Source organism: Mauremys reevesii, linkage group 8, assembly GCF_016161935.1.
Source record: "Mauremys reevesii isolate NIE-2019 linkage group 8, ASM1616193v1, whole genome shotgun sequence".
Classification (NCBI taxonomy): Eukaryota; Metazoa; Chordata; order Testudines; family Geoemydidae; genus Mauremys; species Mauremys reevesii.
In genome coordinates, this window is record NC_052630.1 from 65,627,337 (window position 1) to 65,639,580 (window position 12,244).

Consider the following 12,244-nt stretch of genomic DNA (forward strand, 5'->3'; position numbering starts at 1 on the left):
GATTTAAAAGCATTGGTTCATTTAAATAAAAACTTATGTTGAAATAGTCTTGAACTAAACTTACTATTTTTGGTGAAATTTTATGATCTACTGTATTTCCAGTATATTTTGCTATTGATATTTTAATAATACCAGGCTCTCTCATGTTAGACTGCCTCCTAAGGGTATGTCTACACTACGGGATTATTCTGATTTTACAGAAATCGATTTTTGGAAACAGATTGTATAAAGTCGAGGGCACACGGCCACACTAAGCACATTAATTCGGCAGCGTGCATCCACGTACCGAGGCTAGCGTCGACTTCTGGAGCATTGCACTGTGGGTAGCTATCCCATAGTTCCCGCAGTCTCCCCCACCTATTGGAATTCTGGGTTGAGATCTCAATGCCTGATGGGGCCAAAAATTTGTCGCAGGTGGTTATGGGTAAATGTCGTTGGTCAATCCTCCCTCTGTGAAAGCAACGGCAGACAAGCATTTCACGCCCTTTTCCCTGGATTGCCCGGACAGACGCCATAGCACGGCAACCATGGAGCTCGTTCAGCCTTTTTTCACTGTCACCGTATGTCTACTGGATGCCGCTGACAGATGCGGTACTGCAGCGCTACACGGTAGCATCCCCTTGCCTTTTGCAAGTTAGCAAAGATGGTTAACAGCTCTACTGTACCGTCTGCTGCTTTGCAAGTTGAAAAGATGGTTACCAGTCATACTTTACCGTCTGCTGCTGTCATGGGTACTCCTGGCCGGCCTCGGTGAGGTCGGTCAGGGGCGCCTGGACAAAAATGGGAATGACTCCCCAGGTCATTCCCTTCTTTAAGTTTTGTCTAATGGAGAGTCAGTCCTGCCTAGAATATCAGGTAAGCCTACTAAAGAACCAGAGAGGCAAACGGCCGCTCTGGGTCAGAGCCCCAGACATCCCGCAGAAATGATGAGCTGCCTGCCATTCTAGGGGGTGCCCCTGCAACAACCCCACCCCTTGCTCCCCTCCTCCCCCATCCCTCCTGGGCTACCGTGGCAGTTATCCCCCCATTTGTGTGATGAAGTAATAAAGAATGCAGGAATAAGAAACAACACTGTCTATTGCCTCTGCAAGCAGAGATCAAAGGGGGTGGGGGAGGGTGGTTGGCTTACAGCGAAGTAGAGTGAACCACCATTCTGCACTTACTCAGCCTATAGCTGAAAATGGGAATCTGTGACAAGCACTAGGATAGAAGCACGGGCAGTACTGAATCTCCATTTGTGTGTGGGCCTTTGGTTGACACTAGTAAAATACAAAATGTCCCAGGATATGTATGTTGGGGGACAGTTCTAAACGGCAGCTTAATTTTTTTATTTGCAGCATAATGTAGAGGTCTAAGTATCTGATTGTGAGCCCTGGTAGCAAGAGGTAGGTGCGACCACGCGGTGCTGCTGACTGGGGAGAGCAGCCTGAGGCAGAAGCCTCCAGCTGCCATGATATTCCAGGCAGGACTGAATCTCCATTAGACAAAACTTAAAGGAGAGAATGACCTGGAGTCATTCCCATTTTTGCCCAGGCGCTCCTGGCCGACCTCCCCGAGGCCAGCCAGGAACACCCACAGGACGATGATGACGGATACCAGTCCTACTGTACCATCTGCCGTCTGCAAGGCAAGGCAAGGCAAGGGAATGCTGCTGTGTAGCACTGCAGTACCGCGTCTGCCAGCAGCATCCAGTAGACATACGGTGACCTTGAAAAAAGGCGAGAAACGATTTTTTTCCCTTTGCTTTCATGGGGGAGGTGGGGTGGCACTGACGACATATACCCTGAACCACCCGTGACAATGTTTTTGACCCTTCAGGCTTTGGGAGCTCAGCCCAGAATTCAAATGGTTTTCGGTGAGTGCGGGAACTGTGGGATAGCTACAGTTGTCAGTCACCCCTCTCTCCGTGAGCGTCCATTTGATTCTTTGGCTTTCTGGTACGCTTGTCTCAGCTCCTTAAGTTTCACGCAGCACTGTGCTGAGTCCATGCTGGAGCTCTTTTTTGATTCTGGGGCTGCATGGTCACCTGTGCTGATCAGCACTCCACGCTGGGCAAAGAGGAAATAAAATTCAAAAGTTCGCGGGGCTTTTCCTGTCTACCTGGCCAGTGCATCCGAGTTCAGTCCAGAGTTGCTGTCCAGAGCGGTCACAATGGTGCACTGTGGGATAGCTCCCGGAGGCTAATACTGTCGAATTGCGGCCACACTAATCCTAATGTCGATTTCAGTGCTACTCCCCTCGTCGAGGAGGAGTACAGAAATCGATTTTAAGACCCCTTTATAGCGAAATAAAGGGCTTCGTTGTGTGGACAGGTGCAGGCAGGGTTAATTCGATTTAACGCTGCTAAATTAGAGATAAACTCATAGTGTAGACCAGGCCTAAGGCAACAGCATATCTACAGAGTCAGTTCTTCTGGGTTTTTTTTGTAAAGACACTGAACAAAATATCCCTGTTTACTTACAGCACTGATAACTGATCTGTACATGACCTTTCTGTCAAGTGTAATGCTGATACTATATGTATTTTATTGACATAATTTGTAAGGTTTTGCTTTTAATAGTAGAGGATCTGATTACTGTATGACTGTTAGCATCCCTTAAAAGATTTTTCTAATTTGCTTACCCTTATATCAAACTAAGTATGTAATATTTCTTCTTCGAGTGATTGCTCATATCCATTCCAGTTAGGTGTGTGCGCGCCGCGTGCACGTTCATCGGAAGATTTTTACCCTAGCAACCCCAGTGGGTCGGCTGAGCGCCCCCTGGAGTGGCGCCATATCGGCACCGCATATATACCTCAGCCGACCCACCCGACCCTCAGTTCCTTCTTACCGCCCGTGTCGGTCGTTGGAACAGTGGAGTGCAGCTTGCCTGTCCTCTGCTTCCCTAGCTTCCTCATAGTTCTTTTCTCTAAAATTGTACATAGTTGATCTTAGTTGTAGGTTTTCTTGTTTTTGATAGTTTTAATCAGTTTATTGTTAGATAGTTAGTGGGTTCGGGGATTAGCCCCCACCCACACCCGGGACCAGAGCATATGCCCGGCTCCCTGGGTTTCAAGCCGTGTTCGGCCTGCCGCAGGCCTATGCCTACAGGGGATCCTCATAGTCTTCCTGTCTCGTCGCAGCGAATCTCCTCCTGGCTCACAGAATGCATACGCACCTGTTTTATAGCTTGGCTAATGTCCCCTTGGGCCATCTCACCGCCCACTCTACCAGGGCCCAGGCGTCCTCCGCTGCCTTTCTGGCGCAAGTACCGATACAAGAGATATGCCGAGCGGCGACCTGGTCGTCCGTTCATACTTTCGCCTCGCACTATGCCCTGGTCCAACAGTCGAGAGATGACGCAGCCTTTGGCTCTGCGGTCCTGCATTCCGCCACGTCTCACTCCGACCCCACCGCCTAGGTAAGGCTTGGGAATCACCTAACTGGAATGGATATGAGCAATCACTCGAAGAAGAAAAAACGGTTACTTACCTTTGTAACTGTTGTTCTTCGAGATGTGTTGCTCATATCCATTCCACACCCACCCTCCTTCCCCACTGTCGGAGTAGCCGGCAAGAAGGAACTGAGGGTCGGGTGGGTCGGCTGAGGTATATATGCGGTGCCGTTATGGCGCCACTCCAGGGGGCGCTCAGCCGACCCACTGGGGTTGCTAGGGTAAAAATCTTCCGACGAACGTGCATGCGGCGCGCACACACCTAACTGGAATGGATATGAGCAACACATCTCGAAGAACAACAGTTACAAAGGTAAGTAACCGTTTTATTTCTCAAGTATAGATAGACAAAGAGCAGACTTCTGGGGAAGTTTTCATTTAAGCCTACCCACCTTTGGCAGCAAAGTTTAAAATTGTCAAACTTTCATGTTCTAGAATTGGCAGTTATGGGTTCTCAATATGCAGTTATGGAGAACTTGGCAGCTATTTGCCATCCTTGAATACAGTATTTGAAAGAGATGACCATTGTTAAATTTTACCTAGTGTAGCTGTTTAACTGGAAAAAAGTTGAACAGGAGAGGCAAATTAACTGACTGACGTATTATAAATTCGTAGGCAGATTCAGTTCCTGTGTTCCCAATTTTACATAATTCGTGGCTTCTAAAATTGAGTTACATAATTTTGATGGCTTATGAATGTGAATCCTTGCTATTTGTTTTCTTTGTTCTAGGCTCATGAGAATAAAAGCCTATAGAAATTAATTTTGGTGGTGAGAAACTTATTTATTTTGAGAATTCCTTTAGTAAGTTTTCCTTAGTGCTGGCCTTTATCCATTATATGGCGGTTTGATTCTGTACTACAACATTCCACCTCCATTTCCTTCCACTGAGGCTTTTTTCCCTCTGAAAAATGTAACTTTGTTAAATAAACATTATATGAACTTTTCTTAGGACTGTGGATTTATTTTAAACAGCTTGATATTCAGTATACTGTTTGTATTTGTTGATTAATGTCAGCACGTCCTGTGCTGGTATATTGTATGCTAATATTTCAGGGAAAAGTTGAACTTCCATATCTGGCAGTAGTCCTAGAAACTTTAGCTCAGATTAAGTGTGCGCTGTCTTAATAGCTTTTAATTAAGAGTTTACCTGTTTTCTCAGTTAATTGTGTAATTGGTTTTCAATACTTCTCTGTTTTCTTTATAAAGCATTTTAAGAAACAGAAGAGGTTGATTCCTGAAAGGACAGTTTGGAAGTACTTTGTTCAGCTGTGCAGTGCACTGGAACATATGCATTCTCGTCGTGTCATGCATAGAGGTAACATAGGATCATAGATACTGCATCTTTAACAAGTATTAAATATATGAGAGAACTTGGCAGGTTCAATGCAAATTATACCAAATAAGATATTAAAAGAATCCGTTTGGACAAGTAACTAACACAATGTGTATGTTACTGCAGTATTTTATAAGTAACTTTAAAAATAGAAAGGATTTCTTTTTAAAAGATATATGATACTCCTGGGGGAATTCTGCACCAAAAAATTAAAAATTCTGCCCACAATATTTTAAAATTCTGCAAAATTCTGCATATTTTATATGTCAAAACATAATAATATAGTCATGCCAGTTTCAAGTATTTTGGTAATTTATTTCAAAATATCTGTCAGCAAGTATGTCTGTAGCAATAGAGACAACAAAAAAGATTCAGGAAATGTTTTTTTGACAAATAGATTCCTTACTAGGCATATTAATACCGAACTTCGAGTAATAATTAATTTAAACTACAATCCAGAAATGTATTTCACACACCCCTCAGAAGCAGTGCAAAGTCTTTGGGGGAGTCAGGGGTAACGGAGGAGCTCAGAGGGAAGTAATTGCTGGGAAGGAGCCTGGGAGTGAACCTGGAGGGCTGTTGGGTGTGGGTGGGAAAAGTATGAAACACGGTTCTTTAGGAGGCTGGGGGGATTGTTAAGGAGTTGGGAAGCCTCCCCCATGCTGACCCCAGCCTCTCCCATTCAGTCAGGCACATCTGCACCTGTCCCTATGTGTCCCGTCCCCCTCATGTCCCTGCACCCCCATTCAGTCACCTGTCCTACCCTGTCCCTGCACCTTCCTCCCCCCTGTCTCCATGTGGCTCTGCACCCCCACTCAGCCACCCACCTCCCCCTGCCCCCATGTGGCCCTGCATCCCCCCTCCTATTCAGCCCCTGGCTCAATGCTGTCACCCCACTAGCTTCTGTGCTCCCACCCTAGTCTGTCCTCCCCGCACTAGCCCTTCTGAACTCCAGTCTATGTGACCCCCCCCCAATATCCCCGTGCATCCTGCTCTGTCCATCCCCCACCCCGTCCCATGCCCCTTCACCTGGCCCCGCGGGCAGGGTGCTGTGAGGAACGCAGCCACTGTACTCCTCCCTATCTGTGCTAGTGGCCCCAGCCCGGAGCCAGTTGCCCTCTCTTCTGGCACCACAGCATCCCCTGATGGGCAAAAGGTGTAACTGCAGCGCTTCCCCAGCAGAATATATTTTCTGCAGAGAAAAAAAAATCTGCCGGAGATATGAATTCTACACATGCGCAGTGGCGCAGAATTCCCCCAGGAGTAATGTAACAGGGATGTTGGTATGGCTACAGACTTCCTTTGGTATGGTATGGATTTGGCTATCTCAGGCAAATTGTTAATGACGTCTGGTGATCAAAATAAGTGATGGAGCTATAGATGCCAGAAACCTCTGATTCCCCAACTCCCCCTTCTACCCGCTGGTGTCTACTCTCCATCCTAGCTCTCACCCTCCTATCCCCTCCCACTCTCTCTCCCAAGACTCCCCACCTATTCACCTCTTCTTACCACCCATTCTCTTTATACACATGCATACCTTCTTCTGTATGTTCCTCCACTGTCATACCCATCTATCTTCCTGTAGCTACTGCTTCCAACCCTCTTGCCTAATAGTGTGCACCAGCAGCGTCCAGCTCTCCTTGTGAGGTACTGAGCCTCTCCTACCCTTGTTAATTCCTTTTATTGTCCTCTCCCTCATCCACTTACCTATGCAGACCTGGAGGAACAGGTCTAGACTGCTTCTGTCCTTTGAAGTCCTCCTTCTCAGTGGCTGCAGGATACAAGTGATGCATGAACTGCTTTGCCTCTGAGTTAATCAGAAATTAATCCCTCATAGGCCTGAAATTCCGTATCACCATCTGTTGTAGAGACTCATAGGTTGGGAAAAAAACTCCACCTCTGCCTAAGTCCTCCCATGCACCCTTCAGTAGACAAATCACACTTGGACCTATCAGTCTCTAGTTACCAGCCACCTCTGCAAATTACTGTTCTGGTGATCCTCTTACACATGCATGTATGAAAGGTCAAAAGTCTGAGATAGTAAGTGTGTGGAAAGGAGGAGATGAAAGTTCACACATGGTAAGCATGTCTTATAGGGAACCTTAAGTAAGTTTAATGCTGTTGTCATTAACTCATTGAATACTAGCATTTTCCATGTTTCCAGCAAAAGCTAAGAACATGCAGGTCAAGATTTTTTTTAAAGAAGAGTGCCTATTGTTATGTTCATACCTAAACTTGACCTGATTTTCAAAGTTCTGCTTTTGAACCGTTGAACTGTTGCTCTTGAGCTCAGTGACAGCTGAGGGTACTTGACACTTAAAAATAAGCAGGTCAAACTTATTTAGGAGATTAGTGTCAGGTACTTTTAAAAAATGCTGCTGTTGTCTCCAAAGGTCAGGGTTAAGACTTAAATAGTTTGTATAACAGTAGCTATTATCAGCATGTGCGTGTTTTGTAGTTTTAGAGCTAAAACTGTTTTATGTGTTGCTTGTTTTATTTGTTGTTTTTCGTTGCTCAATTTTTGTTGCTATAGTGAATTAAGCACAACCAATAAAAGTAACTTAAGTTATAGCCACAAAAGTTAATTAGAATTTTTAAAATCCCAAATTCACATTTTATTAAATGCTTAAAAGATTTTCTAAACAGTACTGTCATTTGATTTGATTAACATTTAACAAAATTACAAGCCTCATTACATGTATTATAGATGATGCAGTAGGTTTTATTGCTAACATATTGCAAAATGTTTTTCTCTTCATAGATATAAAGCCAGCTAATGTGTTCATTACAGCTACAGGGGTAGTAAAGCTTGGAGACCTTGGACTTGGACGATTTTTCAGCTCCAAAACCACAGCTGCACATTCTTTAGGTAAGAATAATATGCAAAATGATTTTGTTGCAAGATAAAACAAAATAATTTTATTCATATAAACTTAATTCCTTTATATTGTGTTACCCCAACTATTTTTTTTTTTAATTAAGTTGTCCGCCCCTTGGTCAAACCTTATTAAGCTGTAATGATATCTGTTTCACACTCAGTTTCCTGTTTCTTTGCCCTTGGACTACTTAATAAAAGATGTCTGTTTAGAACAAGTCGGTACCTATTGTAAATAGAGCATTTTATAGAGGTGTAATAAAAAGTAAGACTAAAGAATGAATTTCAACAGACTGCACTGACCCTTTAATCAGCTGTGGAAAAAATACTGTAATCAGGTATGCAAAATGAATTTATAAATGGAATGTGGAACATTTGCTGGTGACATGCACTTTGAGAAGGTATGAAATATAATAGGTTAGATATTGCTAAATTAGATTTTGCTCATATTCTAACAGAACAAAAACAAATATCATGACATTTTAAAGCCAAATAAATACATCTTCCTGTTTAAAAGGATTAGATACCAAAATTAGACTGATTCAATATCACTTGACAAAACATGGTTACATAGTATTTAGCCAATTTGGGAGAGCTGCATATGGGGCACAGATATTCCATTACCTAATCTGGTGCCTGTAAACACAATGTAAAATAGCAAAAAAGAATTACCTTTCTTAAATACATTTTAATATCCCTGTGAAGACACAACAGGATTTTTATTTACCATCATGACCTGCATCCCGACCTCCAATTTGTAGTGTCCAGGGAGAATGGGATGGGCAGATCAGGATTTAGAATTTTGAACAGCAAACATTCTTTTAAAAAGAGTATGGAAGAAAATATTTTTTTTGTTCTAAGAGTACAAGAGAACATCTAAAAACACCCAATTCTTTTTTGTATGGGAATTGGATCACTCATAAAGAGTGGCGTTATATTCACCATACCAAAAGCATTTGCAGAGAATTCACATCTTTTGGGTATCATTTGAGGAGATTATTTAAAATCTAAAGAGATGGAATAGACTTCTCGAGAAAATGATACCAAGGGAGGCACAGAGGACCAACAGATTGTCTCTGTTTTTAAAGTGTTGAGGGATAGTCTACATATTGTTAAATCTAAATGTAAGTATCATAAAGAGGAATAGTTCTCAGTAAGTAATCTATATTTAGAAGGGGAAATTGTTGTGGGAATGGATAATTAATTGATAGATTGTATTAGGGGATGGTTCTGTTTACTCTGGGGGGGGAAAGGAAGTTAAATATATTGGTGTGTTAAATTAGAGATGTGTGTGTGTGTGTGTGTGCGTGCGCGCTTGAAGCTGTATTTGGAGGGGTGCATGTTACAAATCCAAAATCTTAAATAAATTAGGGGTTCAAAATCCTTCAGAGTCTCAGTTAATCAAATCTTAAACAGCATCATGCAAAATGAATGGGAATCTCCACTTAGATGTTGTTGGCCATCTAAACTGAGAATTGCTTTAAAACTTAAACCTGTCCTGTAAAAATATCTGTCTGCTCATGACTGCCTAATCCCAAGAAAGCAGATTATTTCTCTTGTCTGTGTAGGTAGAGGTTGTTCTTGGACACCCAATAGAATGCTGCAGGATTGCTGAGTTGGCTATCTAGTTGTTGTCCATGTTCTGGAGTAAGTCAAAAAAAGAACTTGTTTATCTCATTAATGGCCCAATGCACTATTCACTGAATTCAATAGACCCCTTGCGATTGACTTCAAAGGGCACTGCATCAGCCTTAAGACCCCTCACGAGAGCAGCCAAGGCTAGCCAGGATTTAAGACCCTTGACAAGATTTTTATTCAGCATAATAGTATCCAAGAACTCAGGAGGTTTAGGTAAATTGCTGGATTTTAAAGAGCCAAAACAAGTGTATTATAAACTCTCTCATTTCAGAAAGCAGACTTTACATTCTATAATTTTGGCAGTATAATCAGCCAATTCCCTGTCATCCAGGAAACCTTTGGGACACTCATCTACACATTCCAGTTTTTCTTTTTTATTATAGATTCTTGTCTTTGCTATAAGCAGAAATTGCCACATATCAACACCAACAATAATTACAGGGGTCTCAGTGGAAAAATTGAGATTAAGTGAGTCCATGTCACCTCATATAAAAAACAAAAATAGTGAGGCATCTTCTTTTTACCAGGCTTCCTCTCTCTTGACTTTGGATATAATTTAAAAAACGCAAAATCAAGATTAGGTAATGTACTATTTTATTTTAAAATATTGTTGTTTGCCTGCTATAATATGCCAGTGGCGAGTTCAGACAATATTGCAGCATTCTTTCATATTACTTGTCATGGCTTAGGCCCTGCTAATGCCCATAAATAAAACATAGTACATAAAACAGCACTGTGAACAGGCTGCAATGGGAACCAACACTGTTGTACTCTATTTGTGGGAGCCAAAAAGTCCTGATCTACAATGTTCAGTAGAAAGGGAGCATGCAGAGGAGGCAAAAGTCAGTGTTGGAGGGAGAAGAGCTGGCCTATTACTTTGAGTTATAAATCAAAAAGCTAGGAAAGACAAACAGTTGCTTCAACTCTGTGTTTTTAGGTTCACCGTGGGGGAGTGGTTGCAAGGTGCTTGGAAACTGAGCAAGGGGGTGTAAAAAAAAAAATCTTTAAGTCCTCTCTTACAAATATAAGAATCAGCAGGAAAGGGAGAAGAGGGCAAAAACGGTGTTTTTTCAGCTGGGGTGCTGGGTTTTCTTGGAGGGTAGGGAGTTGCTTCTTTTTTCTTTCCATACTTTAAACTCAGACCTTATGCCAGGTTTCAGCCTGGGGAAGAAAATTTTGTGGCTGATTTATAAACTCATACATTGTAAACACTGATATCAACTTTATAATGTCTACTAAGCACTGATTTATCATAATTGCTTTCCTAATATCCTTAATACAATCCTTCTTTGTTATTTCTTAATTTCATTTCTCTTGGAACTTCTGTTACTAGTTTCCCCAAACTATCCTTTCTTGAAAGTGGCCTTTCTTATGGCTATTTCCCACTCCAACCCTCCTATAGGTGGGGGAGTTGCATTGTATGTAATAGAGCAGTATGACTGCTCAGAGCTCCAGTATGAAACTGCAGAAATACCTGAGAATCTCTGGATTAAGTTTAGATGTGTGAGCAACAAGGGTGACGTCGTGGTGGGAATCTGCTATAGACCACCAGACCAGGGGGATGAGGTGGACGAGGCTTTCTTCAGGCAACTAACAAAAGTTACTAGATCACAGGCCCTGGTTCTCATGGGGGACTTCAATCACCCTGATATCTGCTGGGAGAGCAATACAGCTGTGCACAGACAATCCAGGAAGTTTTTGGAAAGTGTAGGGGACAATTTCCTGGTGCAGGTGCTGGAGGAACCAACTAGAGGCAGAGCTCTTCTCGACCTGGTGCTCACAAACAGGAAAGAATTAGTAGGGGAAGTAAAAGTGGATAGGAACCTGGGAGGCAGTGACCATGAGATAGTCAAGTTCAGGATCCTGACACAAGGAAGAAAGGAGAGCAGCAGAATATGGACCCTGGACTTCAGAAAAGCAGACTTTGACTCTCTCCGGGAACTGAGGGGCAGGATCCCCTGAGAGGATAACGTGAGCGGGAAAGGAGTCCAGGACAGCTGGCTGTATTTTAAAGAATCCTTATTGAGGTTGCAGGAACAAACCATCCCGATGTGTAGAAAGAATAGTAAATATGGCAGGCGACCAGCTTGGCTTAACAGTGAAATCCTTGCTAATCTTAAACACAAAAAAGAAGCTTACAAGAAGTGGAAGCTTGGACAAATGACCTGGGAGGAGTATAAAAATATTGCTCAGGCATGCAGGAGTATAATCAGGAAGGCCAAATCACACTTGGAGTTGCAGCTAGCAAGGGATGTTAAGAGTAACAAGAAGGGTTTCTTCAACAACAAGATGACGATCAAGAAAAGTGTGGGCCTCTTACTGAATGGGGGAGGCAACTTAGTGAAAGAGGATGTGGAAAAAGCTAATGTACTCAATGCTTTTTTTGCCTCTGTCTTCACGATCAAGGTCAGCTCCCAGACTACTGCACTGGGCAGCACAGTATGGGGAGGAGGTGACCAGCTCTCTGTGGAGAAAGAAGTGGTTCGGGACTATTTAGAAAAGCTAGATGAGCACAAGTCCATGGGGCCGGATGCACTGCATCGAGGGTGCTAAAGGAGTTGGCGGATGTGATTGCAGAGCCATTGGCCATTATCTTTGAAAACTCATGGCTATCAGGCGAGGTCCCAGATGACTGGAAAAAGGCTAATGTAGTGCCCATCTTTAAAAAAGGGAAGGAGGAGGATCCAGGGAACTACAGGCCAGTCGGCCTCACCTCAGACCCTGGAATAATCATGGAGCAGGTCCTCAAGGAATCAATTTTGAAGCACTTTGAGGAGAGGAAAGTGATCAGGAACAGTCAGCATGGATTCACCAAGGGCAAGTCATGACTGACTAACTTAATTGCCTTCTGTGATTGTTAAGATATAGGTATTCAGGCCTGTCTGCAAAGGCCTATACTTTAAGAATTTAAGTGTATTCTTATCACTTAGCTAGTTATAAAGATATAAAAGAATCAAAATCAC

General features: G+C 42.9%; 1 protein-coding gene across 12 annotated transcripts in view; it reads left to right on the top strand.

The window, feature by feature from the left end:
- Positions 1-12,244, top strand: part of NEK7 (NIMA related kinase 7) — a 158,071-nt gene that overhangs the window by 104,214 nt on the left and 41,613 nt on the right. For all 12 annotated transcript variants that reach the window (XM_039484404.1, XM_039484403.1, XM_039484402.1 and 9 more), the window contains 2 exons: positions 4,642-4,750; positions 7,530-7,637. In XM_039484404.1, coding sequence (XP_039340338.1) covers positions 4,642-4,750; positions 7,530-7,637 — 217 coding nt within the window. The remainder of the gene's footprint in view (positions 1-4,641; positions 4,751-7,529; positions 7,638-12,244) is intronic.